This window comes from Ornithorhynchus anatinus, chromosome 4 (assembly GCF_004115215.2).
Source record: "Ornithorhynchus anatinus isolate Pmale09 chromosome 4, mOrnAna1.pri.v4, whole genome shotgun sequence".
Classification (NCBI taxonomy): domain Eukaryota; kingdom Metazoa; phylum Chordata; class Mammalia; order Monotremata; family Ornithorhynchidae; genus Ornithorhynchus; species Ornithorhynchus anatinus.
The window spans coordinates 63,167,560-63,187,957 of record NC_041731.1 but is presented as its reverse complement, the minus strand read 5'-3'; the positions used below and the strand labels follow the sequence as shown (position 1 = coordinate 63,187,957).

At 45.7% G+C, this 20,398-nt stretch overlaps 1 protein-coding gene across 1 annotated transcript in view; it reads left to right on the top strand.

The window, feature by feature from the left end:
- Positions 1 to 20,398, top strand: part of SNX31 (sorting nexin 31) — a 54,852-nt gene that overhangs the window by 11,388 nt on the left and 23,066 nt on the right. Inside the window, exons 5-10 of the mRNA XM_029063671.1 lie at positions 4,064 to 4,174; positions 5,110 to 5,200; positions 9,631 to 9,718; positions 11,269 to 11,338; positions 13,183 to 13,275; positions 17,611 to 17,814. Coding sequence (XP_028919504.1) covers positions 4,064 to 4,174; positions 5,110 to 5,200; positions 9,631 to 9,718; positions 11,269 to 11,338; positions 13,183 to 13,275; positions 17,611 to 17,814 — 657 coding nt within the window. The remainder of the gene's footprint in view (positions 1 to 4,063; positions 4,175 to 5,109; positions 5,201 to 9,630; positions 9,719 to 11,268; positions 11,339 to 13,182; positions 13,276 to 17,610; positions 17,815 to 20,398) is intronic.

The following is a 20,398-nucleotide window of genomic DNA, read 5'->3' as shown; positions in this document are numbered from 1 at the left end:
AATATTTATTAAGTGCTTACTATGTGCAAAAGTACTCTTCTAGGCACTAGGAAAGACTACAGGGGTGAAAATTAGACATGGTCCCTGACCTTCAAGGGGCTCACGGTCTAAGTATGAAGAGGAGTGACGAGAGATGCAAAAGGAAAGATAAAACAATAAAAAAAAGATGAGAGGGATAAGTACAAAAATAAAATTAAAATAGCAGTAGGGCACTATGGTTAGCGAGCAGTGTTTCAGTCTTCTCAGGGCTCACAGTTCACAGCCCAAACCACAGTAACGGCCCCAGCTAGAGACCGGGGGAAGATGGGGGAACTTGGCAATTTGGTTGGGGCTCTTATCAGATGATATGTCCTAAGGAGAAGCATGGCCTAGGGGAAGGAGCTTAGGCCCAAGCTCAGGGAGTCAGGGGGCCTGGGTTCTCATCTCTTCTCTGCCAGTTGCCTGCTGTGGGACCTTGGTCAAGTCACTTAACTTCTCTATGCCTCAGTTTCCTCATCTATAATATGAGGATTCAATGCCTGTTCTCCCCCTTCCTTAGACTATGAGTTTCATGTGGGACAGGAACTTTGTCCAACCTAATTAACTTGCGTCTACTCCAGAAGTTATTTGTTCATTTATTCATTCATTCACTCAATCTTTATTTTTTTTGAGTGCTTACTGTGTCCAGAGCACTGTACTAAACGCTTGGGAGAGTACAATGTAACCATAAACAGACACATTCCCTGCCCACAATGAGCTCGCAGTCTAAAGCCGGGGAGACGGACATCAGTACAAATAAATAAATGACAGATACATACGTAAGTGCTGTGGGCTGGGAGCGGGGAAGAACAAAGGGAGCAGGTCAGGGTGATGCAGAAGGGAATGGGAGAAGAGGAAAGTGGGGAGCTTAGTCTTGGAAAGGCTTCTTGGAGGAGATGTGCCTTCAGTAAGGCTTTGAAGTGAGGGGGAGGGAAGGCATTCCAGACCAGAGGCAGGATATAGGTTAAGGGTTATTGGCATAAGAAGGAAACTGGAGGCACAGTGAGAAGGTTAGCATTAGAGGATGGGCTGGGTTATACTGAGAGAGTATCCAGGTGAAGTAGGAGGGGGCAAGGTGGTGGAGTGCTTTAAAGCCAATGGGGAAGTTGATGTGGAGATGGATGGGACAACCACTGGAGTTTCTTGAGGAGTGGGGAAATATGTGCTGAACGTTTTTGTCAAAAAATGATCCGGACAGCAGAGTGAAGTGTGGACGGGAGTGGGGAAAGAGAGGAGGCTGGGAGGTCAGCAAGGAGGCTGATGCAGAAATCCAGGTGGGATAGGATAGAGATTGCATTAATGTGATAGCAGTTTGGATGGAGAAGAAAAGGCAGACTTTAGCGATGTTGTGAAGGTGGGACCGACAGGATCACCAGATGGATTGAACTTTCCTTCTTTCAATCACACTTATTAAGTGCTTACTGTGTGCAGAGCACTGTACCTATGCTAGGGAAAGTACAATACGACACTTAACAAATTCCCTGCCCACAACGAATATGTGGGTTGAGTGAGAGAGAGGAGTCAAGGATAAGGCAAGGTTTTGGGCTTGTGATACAGGAAGGACGGTGGTGCTGTCTACAGTGATGGGAAAGTCAGGGGAGGACAGGGTTTGGCGGGGAAGATAAGGAGTCGCGTGTCGGGGTGGGCTCCATTGACCGGCCACGGAAGACCGCGTTGGGTAAGGTAGTCCATCAGCTCTGACCCTGCCCTTCTGGGAAAAGTCCTCGGTTTTCCCGGCAACTGCCGCTCCCTCAAGTGCCCCTGAAAGTTAAGTTCTGCTCAGACAATGGGCCAAGGGACAGAGCATTCATTCATTCAATAGTATTTATTGAGAGCTTACTATGTTCAGAGCACTGTACTAAGCACTTGGAATGGGCAATTTGGCAACAGATAGAGACAATCCCTGCCCAATGATAGGCTCACAGTCTAATCAGGGGAGACAGGCAAAAACAAGACAACATAATCACGATAAATAGAATCAAGGGAATGTACACCTCATTAGCAAAATAAATAGGGTAATAAAATATATAATAATAAGAATAATGTTGGTATTTGTTAAGCGCTTACTATGTGCAGAGCACTGTTCTAAGCACTGGGGTAGATACAGGGCCATCAGGTTGTCCCACGTGAGGCTCACAGTCTTAATCCCCATTTTTACAGATGAGGTAACTGAGGCACACAGAAGTGAAGTGACTTGCCCACAGTCACACAGCTGACAAGTGGCAGAGCTGGGATTCGAACCCATGACCTCTGACTCCCAAGCCCGGGCTCTTTCCACTGAACCACGTTGCTTCTCATGAGCACGGTGCTGAGGGGAGGAAGAGGATACCCCTGCCCCAGGGGGGCAGACACCATTATCTCCAGGCAGCCAAATATTTTTACCTGCTTCATGGAGATGGCCAATTTTATCTCGTTTTCCCAGACCTTCCTTGAATTTACAAGCGATTAGCAATTCTGACGGAGAGGGTGGACATGAAATCTAGAACAGAAGTTCTAGAACTCTAAGCCCCATGTGGGACATAGACTGTGTCCAACCTGATTATCTTGTATCTACCCCAGTGCTTTGTACGGGGCCTGGCACATCATAAACATGTAGCAAATACCAGGAAAAAAAAAGAAGGTCAGTCAAATTGCCTTACCGGCTTCTGGAATCCCTGTCACCACCTTCGACAAGCCTGATTCAGAGGGCCGGGCCCACCATGAGGAGGCAGCTCTGAGGAGATTTGGGCTTCTTTGTCTGGATCGTCTACATTCCTGAGATGGATTTTTATTTCTCACACTTTGATCGATGATTCTTGACTTAAAGGGAGCGGCAAAGCGTTATCGAAACCCACACCTTCCCGTTGGCATCCTGTCTGCTCCGGGTTCCCGCGCCCACAGCCGAGGGAGGGCAGAGGGCCTGAACTCTGCCTTGGGCCACCTCAACAAAGTCAGTCAGAGGGGACCTGTGGGCCGGGGAAGCAAGGAACCTCAGCCAGCGTATTCCTCACCATTAGTTAGGGACGTACAGTCCATCCGTAGGCCCGAATGCACCCAATTTCCCTCTACTACTACTACTAATAATTGTGGAATTTGTTAAGCGCTTACCGTGTGCCAGGCACTGTTATCTATTACACAAGATAATCAGGTCGGGCACAGTCCCTGTCCCACTTGGGCTCAAAGTCTTAATCCTATTTTACAGATGAGGGAACTAAGGCCCAGAGAATAATAATAATAATAATTATGGTATTTGTTAAGTGCTTACTATGTGCCAGGTACTATGAGTGGACACGAGAATGTCGGGTTGGACACAGTCCCTGTCCTACATGGGGCTCACAGTCTCAATCCCCATTTTACAGATGAGGTAACTGAGACCCAGAGAAGTGACTTGCCCAAGGTCACAAAACAGACAAGTAGCAGAGCTGGGATTAGATGAGGAAACTAAAACAAACAGAAGTTAAATAATAATAATAATGGTGGTATTTGTTTAGCACTTTCTATGTGCAAAGCACTGTTCTAAGCGCTGGGGGATACAAGGTAATCAGCTTGTCCCACTTAGGGCTCACAGTTAATAATAATAATAATGATGTTGGTATTTGTTAAGCGTTTACTATGTGCCGAGCACTGTTCTAAGCGCTGGGGTAGACACAGGGGAATCAGGTTGTCCCACGTGGGGCTCACAGTCTTCATCCCCATTTTACAGATGAGGTAACTGAGGCACCGAGAAGTGAAGTCACTTGCCCAAAGTCACACAGCTGACAAGTGGCCAAACCAGGATTCGAACCCATGATCTCTGACTCCGAAACCCTGCTCTTTCCACTGAGCCACACAGTTTTAATCCCCATTTGACAGATGAGGTAACTGAAGCACAGAGAAGTTAAGTGACACCCAGGACCTCGCTCTTTCCACTAGGCCATGCTGTATTTTCCCAAGGATTTAATATAGTGCTCTTCCAACATGTGCTCAACAAATACTGCATAATAATAAATTGAAGGAGCATGTCGAAGGCGTGTTTATAATGAATGCAAAGGATTCTGTGAAGTTGACTTTAATTTCCTCTTCGTAGGACACCTTTAAGATCGTCACAAAGAAAGTGCCTCTGGATGTGTTTTTGCCCAATGGCAGGAGAATTCAAATTGAGATTCTGACATCCGACACTGTTGAAAGGGTCCTGGAGGTAATCTGGAGTTAAATTCCATCTCCGATATTCCTAATGTTGAAGTTAGTTTCTTAGGGCTGTAGACCAATTGAGTTCAGTTCAGTTACATTCATCTCTTATTTATGTGGCTGTAATCAAATTAAATACCTGTAATTTATTTATATTAATGTCCGTCTCACCCTCTAGACTGTAAGCTCGTTGTAGGTGGGGAACTTGTTTACCAACTCCTTTGTAATATACCCCTCAACCGCTTAGTACTGTATTTTGCACAGACTGTTTAATAAATACCTTTGATTGATTGATTATTACACTGGCTCCCTACCGGCTTCCTGCCTAGTTGCCTGAAAGTTCCAGGAAAAAGAAATCAGGAATTCGGGAAGGTCCAGTAAAAACCTACTGTAGAGATGGCCTCTAAAGAAACACTTTTCAAGGAAACCAATGCGTCACTTCCGTGAATGGCTGTAAGAATTAGGAGCACGCTGAGAAGCAGCATGGCCTAGTGGAAAGAGCACAGAGCCGGGAGTCAGAAGGTCACCGGTTCTAATCCCAGCTCTGCCAGTAGTCTGCCGTGTGACCTTGGACAAGTCACTTCACTTCTCCGTGCCTCAGTTCCCTCATCTATAAAATGGGGATTAAGACTGTGAGCCCCATGTGGGACAGGGATTGTGTCTGACCTGATTATCTTTTATCTACCCCGGCACTTTGAACACTGGCACGTAGTAAGTTTTTAAGGAAGTTGAGGTAACTGAGTCCCAGAGAAGTGCAATGACTTGGCCAAGATCACACAGCAGACAGGTGGAGGAGCTGGGATTAGAACCTGGGTCCTTGTGACTCCCAGGACTGTGCCCTATCCACTAGGCGACTGCGCTTCTTTAAAGCTACTTTAGGTTACTTTAAAGCTTCATGATAGAGAAGATAGAGGCGGTGTTTCACATTTGTTATTCCTTTTGAAGATCACGGCATACAAGATTGGACTCTCTCGAGAACTTCTGGAATATTTCAACCTGTTTCTGATGCAGGGAGGCGGTCACGGAGACCTCACAGGTGAGAGACTGGAAAAGGGAAAGAGCTGAGTGAAATCGGTTTGCAGAGTGGGAATGTGTTGGATTGACTTGCGCTTGGATTCACACCACCCTCAGCCCCACGGCACTTACGTACATATCCGTAATTTATTTATTTAAATTAATGTCTGTCTCCTCCTCTAGACTGTAAACTCCCTGTGAAGAAAGAACCTGACTACTAACTCCGTTGTACTCTCCCAAGCACTTAATACAGTGCTCTGCACACATCAAGCGTTCGATTAATGCGTTTGATTGATCGGGACTGTGCTAAGCGCTGGGGCGGATACACGGTGTCTATCAGAAACTATCTGGCTCCACCACTTGTCTGTGACCTTGGGCAAGCTACTCAACTTCTCTGTGCCTCAGTTACCTCATGGGTATTAAAATGGGAATTAAATCCTCCTCTCTCCAATTTAAACTGTGAGCCCCAAGTGGGACAGGGACTGGGTCCAACCTGATAAACTTGGTTATCTACCCCAGTGCTTAGAACAGTGCTTGCCACATAGTAAGCGCTTCAAAAATACCATTAAAATTACAAACAACAAAAACATTTACAAAGATATTGCCCAGACATAAGATAGCTCCGCAGTGTGTAGCAAAAGAAAGCAGCATGGCGTAACGGATAGAGCACGGGCCTGGGAGTCAGAAGTTTATGGGTTCTAATCCCAGCTCTGCCACATGTCTGCTGTTATGACCTTGGGCAAGTCACTTCACTTCTCTGTGCCTAAGTTACCTCATCTGTAAAATGGGGATTGAGACTGGGAGCCCCATGGGGGACAGGAACTGTGTAACCTGATCTGCTTGTATCCACCCCAGCATTTAGTATTCATTCATTCATTAGTATTTATTGAGTGCTTACTGTGTGCAGAGCACTGCACTAAGCGCTTGGAATGGACAATTCGGCAACAGATGGAGACAATCCCCGCCCTATGATTACAGTCTAAACGGGGGAGACAGACAGCAAAGCAAAACAGAACAAAACAAAAACAAGACAACATTATCAAGATAAATAGAATCAAGGGGATGTACAGCTCATTAAGAAAATAAATCGGGTAATAAATAATATATACAAATGAGCACAGTGCTGAGGGGAGGGGGGAGGAGCAGAGGGAAATGGGGGGCTCAGTCTGGGAAGGCCTTTTAGAGCAAGTGAGCTCTCAGTAGGGCTTTGAAGAGGGGAAGAGAGTTTGGTGCCAAATTCTCCAGTTAGTACAGTGCCTGGCCTACAGTAAGGGCTCAAGAAATACCATTATCATTATTATTATTGTTTTTAAAAGAGGACCCAGGCACAGGGAAACTGCTGCATCTCCAGAAGTCACGAGTTGAGGGTCTTTCACAGCTACGCAAACTTGGTCTTTAAACAACAATAAGGGGAAAGCTGGAGGTTGGAGGAGGGACACGGAGAAGAATTAGGATGGTAGGGAGCAACCATTCATTCATTCATTCATTCATTCAATCAATCAATCAATCATTTATTGAATGCTTTCTGTGTGCAAAGCACTCTACTAAGCACCTGGGAGAGTACAGTCTAACAATAAGCAGACACATTCCCTGCCCACAATGAAGCAGGACTCAATCAATCAATCGATGGTACTTATTGAGTGTTTACTGCGAGCAAAGCATTGTATTAAGCCTTTGCGAGAGTACAATATAACAGAGTTAGTAAACTTATTTCCTGCTCACAAGGAGCTTACAGTCTAGAGAGAGAGAATATTAATGTCTGACTCCCCACCCCCATGTGCTTATGAAACTCCAAATTTTTTTATGTGAGGTCAGTAACTTGGCAGTGGGGAGGGCACCAAATGAAGAGCATTTTGAGCTTCTTATGCTCTGGAAAGGTGGTGATGCTATTATTTTTATCATGACACTGGCTTACTATCCAGGGATAAGTATCTCGAGTATTTGTTGGGTATTTGTTGAGGATGGCCCTGCACTTTGATTAGAAAATAAATTTCTTCCTTAAAGAAAATTCAGAAATCCTTAAGGCTCAACACTGAATCAATCAGTGGTATTTAATGAGCAGCACTAGCTGTGTGTGAAGAACACGCCGTACTAACCATTTGGGAGAATACAATACCCGGGTGTTGGTGGACATGTCCCTTGCTCATAATGAGCTTAAAGTCTAGAGGAGACATAAATTAATATTAGTACAGTGCTTTGCACATAGTAAGCACTCAATAAATATGATTGAATGAATGAATAAATAATTTGTAGACATTTCTTGTAGATCAGGAAAATCCTGGAATACACTACCAGAATGATTGCAGATGGAGGTGGGGCGTTCCGAGAGAGATGTGTCCATGGAGTTGCTATGGGTCAGAGATGACTCGACAGCATAAGACAAGATATTTGCCAAGGTGAACCTGGGCCCCGTTCATCTCAAGGTCAAAATCCTATCTGTGACTTCCAACACCACTAGACGTATCTGGCCAGGGGAGCGAAAATAGGTGTTCCTCACCTCCATGCTGATCAAAAGAAGTATGGAAGAAGGAAGGAGGGCAGAGATTGCATAAACTTGAATGGCCTAGGAGTGCAGGCAATAAATACCTGCAGCCTCTGACCTCCCGGGTAGCGGATGGAAACTCACAGCAGCCAGGGTGACCTCTGCCTAGAGCGTGGGATTCCCGCTCTGTCTGCACCAACGAGCCGTGGGATGGTTAAGTGTCCCGCTAAAAGCTCGTGGAGCTGTAAGATATGGCGGTTCCCCAAAGGCGTAGAAAGCACGAATGGATTCCTCCCAAGTGGGAAGCGATCGTGTGTGGGAGCTAACTTCTTGGCCATATGCAAACAAGGCTTAAGTGAATTCATCTGGGTGGGAAGTGTTCATGAGAGGGGACTAAGTGTTTTGTCACACATGGGTAAGGCATAAATATATTCCTCCTGATAGAGAAGCTCTAATATCATTCAATAATCATATTTCTTCCGAAAGGGGCCTCCCAAAAGGGAAGTTCAATTCGCCGCATCCAAAATAATCAAATAATTCGACTCACGGAATCGATTCTATATAAAACTCAGCCTATCTGTCCCCGATCTCTCTCGACACACGGATTCCCGAACGGACCCATCCCCGGGCGATGGGTGACAGATGTGTACATAAATGCTGTGGGGCTGAGAGTGGAGTGAATACCAAATGCCTAAAGAACCCACATCCAGTGTATGGATGATGCAGAAGGGAGAGGGAGTTGGGGAAATGAGGGCTTAATCGGGAAGACCTCTTGGAGGATATATTATCTTAATAAAGCTTTGAAGGTGGGGGAGAGTGGTGGTCTGGATAATAATAATGCTAGGATTAATTAAGGGTTTACTATGTGCAAGGCACTGTATCAAAAGCTGGGGTAGGTATAAGATCATCAGTTGGACACAGTCCTCGTCCCCCATGGGGTTCACTGTCTTAATCCCCATTTTACAGAAGAGGAAACTGAGGTAAGGAGAAGTTAAGTGATTTGTTCAAGGTCACATAGCAGAGAAGTGGAAGAGCTAGCATTGGAACTAAGGTCCTCTGATTCCAAGGCCTCTGATCTTGTCACTAGGCCATGGTGTTTCTCCGCTACTTTTGGAGGGAGAGGGAGTTCCAGGACAGAGGGAGGACGTGGACAAGAGGTCGGCGGCACGGTAGATGAGATCAGGGCACAGTGAGCAAGCCGGCGCTAGAGGAGCAAAGTGTGCAGGCTGGGTTGTAGTAGGATATCAGTGAGGTAAGAAAAGAGGGGGCGAGCTGATTGAGTGTTTTAAAGCCAATGGTAAGAAGTTTCTGTTGGATGCAGAGGTGGTTGGGCAGCCATTAGAGGTTCTTGAGGAGTGGGGAGACATGGACTGATTTTTTGTTGAAAAACGATCAGTGCAGTTCCTACCCCCGCACCTCATGGGCCCTGGAGACCCTCCCTAGGCTCTGGGGACTGCCTGTAGACTCTAACTGGGCCCCAGAGACCATCACTGAGCCCTAGTGACCCTTGCTAGACCCTGGGGACTGTCTCTGGGCCCTGGAGATTCTTGCTGGGTCCTGGGACCCTCAGTGGGCCTTGGAGACCACTGGGAGTTTCCTCCATTTTGGGCGGGAGAAAGAGACGGGGCTGCAAACCTCCCCCCTCTGTGTGGGCGGAGACTGAGGCAAATAAGGAGGTGGCTGTAGTCTGGGCTATTCCCCCAGCCTAGGTCCTTCGGACGCATCAAGGTTTGACCTGTCTGGGCAGGGAACGGATCTACCGACTCTGTTATACTGTAATATTGTACTCTCCCAAATGTTTAGTACAGTGCTCAATAAATACGATTGATTGATAGTGGGATGCTGGGGGCGGGGGAGAGGGTGGGAAGACTTGCCGGATGCATGACTAAACCTTCTTTTTGTTTGTTTCCTTATATTAAGAGAGATAATAATGCATTTTGCAACTAATCCAAACTTTCCCCCCTTTCTAGTAATTAAGAAAATGGCAGAGTTTGAACTCCCATATGCTAGTCTGCAAAGCGTTGAAGTCGAAAACTGCAAGGTTGGACTTAGAAAGTGGTGAGTACGGGTGTTTGAGAACGGGGCAGGCTCTGAAGTCCATCCTTCTTGGGGCTCTGCTCATGATTTCACCTTGGGAGCCCTGAGGTGACCTGGGACACGTTCCCATGAGAACAGCAAAGACCATCAAAGGATTGAAATATGAGGAATGACGAAGAGACTCGGTAATGATTACCTTGCCTCGGGAGAGAGGCAGATTCATTCATTTATTTATTCAATCATATTTATTGAGAGCTGTCTGTGTGCAAAACACTAAGTGCTTATGATTTGGAATGGTCTTTTAGGCAGCTTTCCCTTATCAGCAAATAGGTTTTTTATTATTTTAATAATTATTAATAGTAGCAAAAATGGTAATAATGGTATTTAAGTGCTTACTATATGCCAAGCACCGTTCTAAGACTAAGCACCTCCGTTTCTCATCTCCCACTCCCTTCTGCATCGCCCTTTGTTCTTCCCCCCTCGCAGCCCCACAGTACTTAAGTACATATCTGTAATTTATCTATTTGTATTGATATCTTCCTCCCCACCTCAAGACTATAAGCTCACTGTGTGCAGGGAATGTGTCTGTTAATTGTTTTATTTATACTCTACCGAATGCTTAGTATAGTGAGCTGCATACAGTAAGTGCCCAATAAATGCAACTGAATGAATGAAAAGACATAAGGCTCCCTGGAGCATGCCCATATATGATCTTAAAAAATAAATAAAAAAGATTACTATGTATTGTGACAAACCACCCTCTCACCTGGAGAGTTTCCCATAGTCTTGACTACGGGAGGGAGCATCAAGCAGGGGCATATCCATTCCGTTCCTAGCTTGGCCAGTGGCTAGCGAGTGGCAGCCATCTGCTACAGGTCAAAACTCACTTGTGCTGGGCAGCAGCGGCGCAGGTGAGAGTCGAGGGCGGAGACTCAAGTTGACTGAGTGGAAGGAGGTAATGGTCAACCCCTTCTGTATTTTTACCAAGAAAACCCTCTGGATCCACTACCAGAAGGATTGCAGATGGAGGTGGGGCCTTCTGGGAGAGATGTGTCCTTGGCATTGCTATGGGTCGGAGACGACTCGACAGAATAAGACAAGTACTAAACCACCCCCAGAGCTATAGTAATCTCTCAGCAATTTAGTCCCTGTAAGCGTCTGGCCATTAACCACCCCTTTTTTTTCATATCTTTAAATAGCTTCAGTTGACACTCAACTCGGAGATCTGTCTGAGAATAACTTTTAGGTGAAATCCTTTGAGAATATTTCAGGAAGACCGTAAGAGAGGACTTTGTCTCCTGCTTTTCTCCACTCCCCTTTCCTTTCTTCCCCACCTCCCCCTTTAGAGAGTAAGTTCATCGCGGGTGGGGAACACGTCTACCAGCTCCGCAGGGTTGTACTCTCCCAAGCGCTTAGTACAGTGCTCTGCACACAGGAAGCAGTCAATAAATAAAACTGATTAACCTCCATCCCAAGTTGATTTGTGCCTCTTATGGTATAGATGTCTGAGATGTCAGTGTTCTCCCACAGTGGTGATAAGAAATTTAATTTATGGCTTTTGAATTATGCAGGTATATGGATCCATCTCTTGATGCAAGGCTTATGGATTGCAACGTTGCTGTAAATCTGCTCTATATGCAGGTAAAGCCAAACTCGGCTTTAAATAATAATAATCATTATAGTACTTGTTAAGCGCTTACTGTGTGCCGACCACTGTTATAAACGCTGGGGTAGATACAATCAGGTAGGATGCAGTCCCTGCCCCACCTGGGGCTCAGTCTTAATCCCCATTTTATAAATGAGGTAACTGAGTCCCAGAGAGGTTAAGTGACTTGCCCAAGGTGACACAGCAGACACATGGTGGAGCTAGGATTAGAACCCAGGTCCTTCTGACTCCAAGGCCTGTGCTCTAGGACTTTCTTGATAATAACCGAAAATGACATAGTGAACTGTTCTAAACATTCAGTCGAGGAAATATTAGCAATAACTGAAAATTAGCCCCTCCTTATGGAATTTATAGCCAATTCTCAATTACCTCTATTAATTGGAGTCATATGGGTTATTAAAATTCACAGCGAATCCAGAAAAGTTACATTTTAGTCATATTTTTTATCTCCTCCTGCATTAAATCGTTCAAGCAGAGTTCTTATCCAGTAGCAAATAGATGCGAGTTTTATCTCTTTTCCTTTTCCTGATCGTGAGACACTAATGATTGATGAAATAGGCAACAGGAAGAGGATAGAGGAGAAGCAAAATGTGTGGGAAATTCATTTACCGGTACCCACATCCTGAGTAGTAAGGAGTGGCTGGTATTCTTTCTCGTAGCTATATATTCTAGGATAATCACCCCCGACCCCAACACACACACACCCCACCCCTTTCCACCCATCTTCAAGGCAGGACTTGTGTAAATGACCGGAAGAAGTAATTATCCACGTGGAACATCTTTCTTTTAAATGAATGGTAAGATGTGAATAATAATAATTATGGCATTTGTTAAGCACTTACTATGTGCCAAGCACTGTTCTAAGCGCTGGGGTAGATACAAGGTAATCTGGGTGTCCCAAGTAGGGCTCACAGACTTCATCCCCATTTGACAGATGAGATAATTGAGGCACAGAGCAATTAAGTGATTTGCCCAAGGTCACACAGCTGACAAGTGGCAGAGCCGGGATTAGAACCCACGACCTCTGACTCCCAAGCCCGTGCTCTTTCCACTAAGCCATGCTGGACCATTAAATGTTGCAGGGTGGTGGCTGAATGGTAATGTTTAGTTAAACCTGTATTTTAGAAGCTTAGAATAGTGATGAGGGTGAGGGGTAGTGTCTTTTTTTTTAAATGGTATTTGTTAAGAGCTTACTATGTTCCGCGTACTAAGCACTAGGGTAGCTACAAGCTGGTCAGGTCGGACACAGTCCATGTCCCACGGGGAGTTCACAGTCTTAACCCCCATTTTACAGTTGAGGGAACTGAGGCACAGAGAAGTGAAGTGACTTGCCTAAGGTTACACAGCAGATGAGTGGCGGAGCCGGATTAGAACTCAGAAGTTGTTGACATCCAGGCCCGTGCTCTATCAACTGAGCTACACTGTTACGACTCCCCACGACCTTCAGAGGAGGCGCATCTCCTCCAAAGGACCTTCCCTGACTAAACCCTCATTTCCTCTTCTCCCACTCCCTTCTGCATCACCCTTTGGATTTGCTCACTTTATTTACTCCTCCCTCAGCCCCACTGCACTTGTATACATGTCCATTATTTATTTATTTATATTAATGTCTGTCTTCCCCGCTGGACTGTAAACTCTTTGTGGGCAGGGAAAGTGTCTACCAACTCTGTTATGGTTATCTTGTACTCTCCCAAGGACATAGTTCAGTGCTCTGCACACAGTAAGCACTCAATGAATGTAACCAGTTGATTGCTTCTGCTATAGTTTCTCCTGCCCAGATGTTTTCATGATGGTTAAATGTTGATCACTGACTTTGCAGACACTGCAGGAGATAGCGGAAAACTGGACCAAGCCAACCCACAGCCAAAGACAGGAATTAGAGAGACTAAAGGAGGCAAATGACAAAACAAAGGTGAGCTCGGGATTAATAAAAAGAGAAACTGGCCTTTCAGGTTAGAAGTAGATTTGAGTAGAGTGAATGAGTGCCAACATCTCTATTTTTAAATCTATTTGCACGGGTCTTAGCTCCGCGTCCGGTACAGGTGTATTCCCTGTCTGAGACATCTCCATTGATTGCCCAAGTCCCAGATTTGCCCCTTACCCTGTCTCCGAGTTTGCCTTTTTACCATGAAAAACCTCACTTTGCTCGTTGTGCCCAAACTGCTATAGCATTGATCCGAGCACTTACCACATTCCCGCGTAGTCACTGACCTCCTTGACTACTGTCTCTCCCTTCTCCCATCCTTACTTCCCTCTGCTTCCAAAAAAATGCTCAGTCCATGTCTCCTCACTCCTCAAGAACCTCCAGTGTTTTCTCATCCAACTCTGCATCCAACAGAAACTCCTTACCATCAGATTTAAGACACTTAATCAGCTCTCCCCCTCCTACCTTACCCCACTGATCTCCTTGTACACTCCAACCCGCACACTTCACTCAACATTCACCCACTGGTCATGGGTTCAAATCCCGTCTCTGCCACTTGTCAGCTGTGTGACTGTGGGCAAGTCACTTCACTTCCTCTGTGCCTCAGTTACCTCATCTGTAAAATGGGGATTAACTGTGAGCCTCACGTGGGACAACCTGATTACCCTGTATCTACCCCAGCGCTTAGAACAGTGCTCTGCACATAGTAAGCGCTTAACAAATACCAACGTGATTATTCCCTGTACCTCAATCTCAACTTTCTCGCCACTGCCCCCTTGACCAAGTCCTCTATTTGGCCTGGAACTCCCTACCCATTCATCTCCAACAATCAATATACAGTATTTATTGAGCAATAACTGTGTTCAGATCACTACGTACTATGCGCTTGTGAGATCACAGTGCAACAGAGTGGGTAGACACATTCCCTGCCCACAAGGGGCTCACAGAGATGCGGGAGACAGATATTAATATAAATAAATAATAGTTATGTACATAAGTGTTGTGGCTTCTAAGATGGGGTGAACATCAAGTGCGTAGGCGATGCAGAAGGTCTAGGGAGTAGTGGAAAAGAGGGCTAAATTGAGGAAGGCCTCTTGGAGAAGATCTGATTTTCATAAAGGTTTGAAGTCGGAGAGAATGGTGATCTGTCATATATGGAGGGGTCGGAAATTCTAGGTCAGAGGGCGAGATAGATAGGTTTAGAGATAAATATGTTTGAAAGCAGTGAGGAAGAAGCCATTGAAAAGTGAATGGTAGGAGATGGCGGTCGGGGAGGCAAGAAGGGACAGGGCAAGTGTTTTAATAAGGTGTGAAGGGATAGGGTCAGATGGCATATATTTTGAGAGGAGGCAAGAGATCTCTTGAGATACTACTGGGAAAGATGGTATAGTCATGGAGGGCGCAAGAAGGACTGGAGAAGGATCATAGGAAATTGTAGGAATGTTATATATGCTTTAATTTTATCAATAAAGTACATGGCGAGGTCATTAAAGGAAAAGTGACTGTGGGGGTGAGGACTGAGGAATGCAGTACTTGAGGGAGTTTAAATGTCTCGAACAGCTGGAACAGGCAATGGGTATGGGAGTCAATAAGGATGGAGAAGTATCATTGTCAGGTGGAGAAGAAAGCAGAATTAAAGTAGGTAAGGATGAAATTCAGATGGATGAGGTCAGCCGGGTGTCTGGATTTCCACCAGCAGTGCTCCACAATTCAAGCACAAGAGAGGAGGACATGTTTTATAGAGGTGACCTAGGATTGGTGGTTAGTGGTATGAGATCTGTGGAGGGACAGGGGAGTGAGGGAGTTGAGATCAGTGGAGAGGGAGGTGCTTTTGCATGTTAAGAGAAGGTAGTCCAGATGTAGAGACAAAATGGGGTATGATGAGTTTAGAGAATTGGAGGGGGTCAAAAGATCGGAGGTCTTTGTTGGAGAACAGGATAGATTTGCACGGAAGGGGTGTGTGGGAAAGAAGGCAGGTGAGGTGAGTGTGGTCAGAGAGAGAGATTTCAGAGGCTGTACAGTGACTAGAGATGATGAAGTCGAGCGTGTTTCCAAGTCGGTGAATGGGTGAGGTGGGGTGGAGCAGGAGGTCATTGGAGTTGAGGAGTGAGAGGAAGTGGACAGTGGAAGCGTTATCAGGGACATCCACAGATCATGACTCTGCCCATAATCAAAGCCCCACTAAAGTCGTATCTACTCCAAGTGGCTTTCACTGATTAAGTCATTATATTACTTATTTGCTTCTTCTCCTTGGGTCTGTAACCTTTAAGACCCCAATCCAGAAGCAGCATGGGGTAGTGGATAGAGCCCAGGCCTGGGAATCAGAAGGCCTCAGGTACCTCATCTGTAAAATGGGGAACGAGACTGTGAGCCCCTCTAGGGACAGGGTCTGTTTCCAACCTGATTTGCTTGTTTCTACCCCAAGGCTCAATACAGTGCCAGGCACATAGTAAGAGCTTAACCAATACCACAGTTATTATATCTATCTAAAATGTATTTTAATGTCTGCCTCCCCCGGTGGAACACAAGTTCCTTGCGGGCAGAGAACATGCCTACCAACTCTATTGCACTGTACTCTCCCAGCGGCTTAGTACAGTGCTCTGCACACGGTGAGCACTCAGTAAATATCTTTGATTGACTGTTTCTCCACAGGACATAATTCCATCATCCTCAAAAATGGTTTCTAAATACATAAAATTATGGGGAGAGGCTTCCAGAAGTTAAAGTGTCCCTGAAGTGACCAGTTCAAGGATGTCTCGTGTGTCTAAATCCTAAATGATGAATTTTTGAAATAAGATATAAGGGTGGGGTGGTCACCTCCCTTGGTCACCTAGAATATCTCATCACCTGTCTGCCAGGCTCCTATTCCAATTCCATTCCACTCCAGATGTTACTTCAGTCATATAAAGAGGCCTTGAAGATAGACAAAATAATCTGGCTGCCTGCAAAAAATATTAACAGGCCTTTCCAGCTCTTATACTGCCAACACAAGTTATTTCAAGCTGGCATCTGCAGGTATTGAAGAAATATACTTCTAGTTTTATAGGTCATATTTTTACTTTATATCAATTGTTTTTTGGTACAGAACCTGATTTCTTCTAGGCTTTGGACCTTAGGGTATGTGCTAATTTACACAGCTGGCCTAAAGAAGCAGCATAAAGGAAGCAGCGTGGCTTAGTGGAAAGAGCCCAGGCTTGGGAATCAGAGGTCGTGGGTTCTAATCCCAGCTCCGCCACTTCTCAGCTGTGTGACTTTGGGCAGATCACTTCACTTCGCCTCAGTTACCTCATCTGTAAAATGGGGATTAAAACTGGAAGCCCCCTGTGGGACAACCTGATTACCTTATATCTGTTCCAGCACTTAGAACAGTGCTTGGCACATAGTAAGCACTTAACTAATAAAATTATTATTATTAATTATTAAGGCATCCTTTCCCTCACCCTCTCCCCTCCCCGATCCCAATCATCCCTACACCATCTTGAACCAGAGACCAGCATGGTCTATTGGAAAGAGTGTGGGCTTGGAAGTCAGAGGACCTGGGGTCTAATCTTGGCTCTGCCACTTGCCTGCTTTGTGACTTTGGACAAATCACTTAACTTCTCTGTGCCTTAGTTTCTTCATCTGTAAAGTGACGATTCTATATCTATCCTCCTTCCTAATTAAATTGTGGACCTCCTGTGGGATAGAGACTGTATCCAATCTACATATACTGTGTCAACTCCCCCCTCATTGTGATTTGTTATAGCGCTTAACCAATATTATTACTATTATTATTATTATTTTTCTGAGGTCTTTTGAGAATAACGCAAAATAAAGCTAGATAGATGCACACAAGATTCCCCTTCCCCAAGTCTCGTAACTTATCGGTAGTGCTCCGCTCATGCCCAGAAGGCCAGTAGAATGAAGAAACACGACACAAGATCATTTGTTGATGCTTCCAGGGGTATCCATGGTATTTATTGAATGCTTATTGTGTGTAGAGCACTGTACCAAGTGATTGGCAGAGTACAAGTACAAACGCTTAGTACAGTGTTCTACACACAGTAAGCCCTCAATAAATATGATTGAATGAATGAATGAATGAATACAATATAACAGAGTTGGTAGACACATTCGCTGCCCTCAGTGAGTTTAGAATCTAGAGGGAAGATAGACATTAATATAAATAAATAAATTATAGGTATGTACATACATGCTGTGGGGCTGTGAGGGGGTGAATAAAGGATGCAAACCGAAGTGTGAGAGAGATGCAGAAGGGCAGGAGAGGAGAGGAAATGAGGACCTAGGCTTTGATTTTATTTCTGTCGGCTTCTTTTGATGCAGTTTTTGGAGCTGGCTCAAGAAGCGTGGCATCATGGATATCTACAGCTTGATCCTTGTACCTGTGACTACCCAGAGGCTGGCTGTGGGGTGGCCATCTCCTTGGGCAACGACGAGATCAGCTGCTGCATCCAACTGCCTAGCAACCAGACCAGAGAGGTCAACTTCAAGATGAGCAGGGTGAAATGCTGGCAGGTCACTTTCCTTGTAAGTATCTCAAGGCACCAAACAGCTAGCCAATTGTGATTATAATTCCCTGAACCCTTCTCCCAACGTCCGGTTCCTAATATGGGTTAGGATGGTGTAGAACTCTTGGAGCTGCTTTGACTTTGAGAAGTGGGCCAGTTGGATGGGATCGCTCTCTGAACTGGTTCAGATTTGTTATTATTATTATCATTATGGCACTTGTTAAGCACTTACTATGTGCCAAGCGCCATTCTAAGCACTGGGGCAGATTCGTTCATTCATCCATTCGATCGTGTTTATTGAGTACTTACTGTGTGCAGAACACTGTTCTAAACGTTTGGAAGAGTACAGTGCAACAGTAAGCAGACACATTCCTTGCCCACAGCAAGCTTGCAGTCTGGGGAAGACAGACATTAATATAAATAAGTACATTACAGATATATACATAAGTGCAAGTGGGGTGGAGGGGGGAAGAACAAAAGAGCAAGTCGGGCGATGCAGAAGAGAGTGGGAGAAGAGGAAAGGAGGGCGTAGTCAGGGAAGACCTCTTGGAAGAGATGTGCCTTCAATAAGGTTTGGAAGGCGGGGAAAGTAATTGTCAGATTTGAGGTCGGAGGGCATTCCAGGCCAGAGGCAGGATATGGGCGAGGAGTCAGGGGCGACACAGGTGAGATCGAGGCACGGTGAGGTTAGCATTAGACGAGCAAAGTGCGTGGGCTGGATCATAGAGGGAGAGAAGTAAAGTGAGGTAGGAGGGGGCGAGGTGATGGAGGGCTTTAAAGTCAATGATGAGGAGTTTTTGTTTGATGCGGAGGTGGATGGGCAACCACTGGAGTTTTTTGAGGAGTGGGTAGATATGTCCTGAAGGTTTCTGTAGAAATACGATTTGGGCAGCAGAGTGGAGTAATACTAGAGTGGAGGCTGGGAGGTCAGCAAGGAGGCTGATGCAGTAATCCAGGAGGGATAGGATGAGAGATTGTATTAACGTGGTAGCAATTTGGATGGGGAGGATAGGGCGGATTTTAATGAAACTGTGAAGATTGGACCTACAGGATTGAGGGATGGATCAAATATGTGGGTAGAACGAGAGGGAGGAGTCAAGGATAACACTAAGGTTACAGACTTGTGAGACAGGAAGGATGATGGTGCCATCTGCAGTGATGGGAAAGTCATGGGGAGGACAGGGTTTGGGAAGGGAAGATAAGGAGTTCTGTTTCGGACATTTAAGCTTGAGGTGACAGAAGGACATTCATTCATTAATAGTATTTATTGAGCGCTTACTATGTGCAGAGCACTGTACTAAGTGCTTGGAATGTACAATTTGGCAACAGATAGAGACAATCCCTGCCCACTGACGAGCTTACAGTCTAATCAGGGGAGACAGAAGGACAAAAATAATAGCAGTAAATAGAATCAAGGGGATGTACATCTCATTAATAAAATAAATAGGGTAATAAAAATATATATAAATGAGCGGACGAGCACAGTGCTGAGGGGAGGGGAAAGGAGAGGGGGAGGAGCAGAGGGAAAGAGGGGAAAAGGGGGCTTAGCTGAGGGGAGGTGAGGGGGGCAGAGAGGCAGCAGAGGGAGCAGAGGGAAAAGGGGAAGCTCAGTCTGGGAAGGTGAGCTCTCAGTCGGGCTTTGAAGAGGGGAAGAGAGTTAGTTTGGCGGAGGTGAGGAGGGAGGGCGTTCCAGGACAGCGGGAGGACGTGAGCCAGGGGTTGACGGCGGGATAGGCGAGAACGGGGGACGGTGAGGAGGTGGGCGGCGGAGGAGCGGAGCCTACGGGGTGGGTGGTAGAAAGAGAGAAGGGAGGAGAGGTAAGAGTGGGCAAGGTGATGGACAGCCTTGAAGCCTAGAGTGAGGAGTTTTTGTTTTGAGCGGAGGTTGATAGGCAACCATTGGAGGTGTTTAAGAAGGGGAGTGATATGCCCAGAACGTTTCTGCAGGAAGAGATCTAAGTAGAGATGTCTTGAAGGCAGGAGGAAATGCAAGCCTGCAGAGAGGAAGAGAGATCAGGTCTGGAGATATAGATTTGGGTATCATCCACATAGAGGTGATAGTTGAAGCCATGGGAGCGAATGAGTTCTCCAAGGGAGTGGGTGTAGATGGAGAATAGAAGGGGACTCAGATCTGAATCTAGAGCGACCCACACAGTTAGGGGATGGGAGGCAGAGGAGGAGACCATGAAAGAGATTGAGAATGAGCAGCCAGAGAGACAGGAGGAGAACCAGGAGATGACAATGTCAGCGAAGCCAAGGTTGGATAACGTTTCCAGGAGAAGGAGGTGGTAGACAATGTCAAAGGCAGCTGAGAGGTCAAGAAGGATTAGGATGGAGTAAAGCCCGTTGGATTTGGCAAGAAGGAGATCACTGCTAATCTTTGAAAGGGCAGTGTCCATGGAGTGAAAATGGAAGCCAGATTGAAGGGGGTCAAGAAGAGAATTGGAGGAGAGGAATTTGAGATGGGGATGTAAACAACTTCCTCAAGGACTTTGGAGAGGAATGGTAGGAGAGCGATAGGGCAAAAATGGGAACGAGCCAGAAGAGAAAGGGATGGGGTTGTTTTTTTTAGAATAGGGAGACACGGACATGTTTGAAAGCAG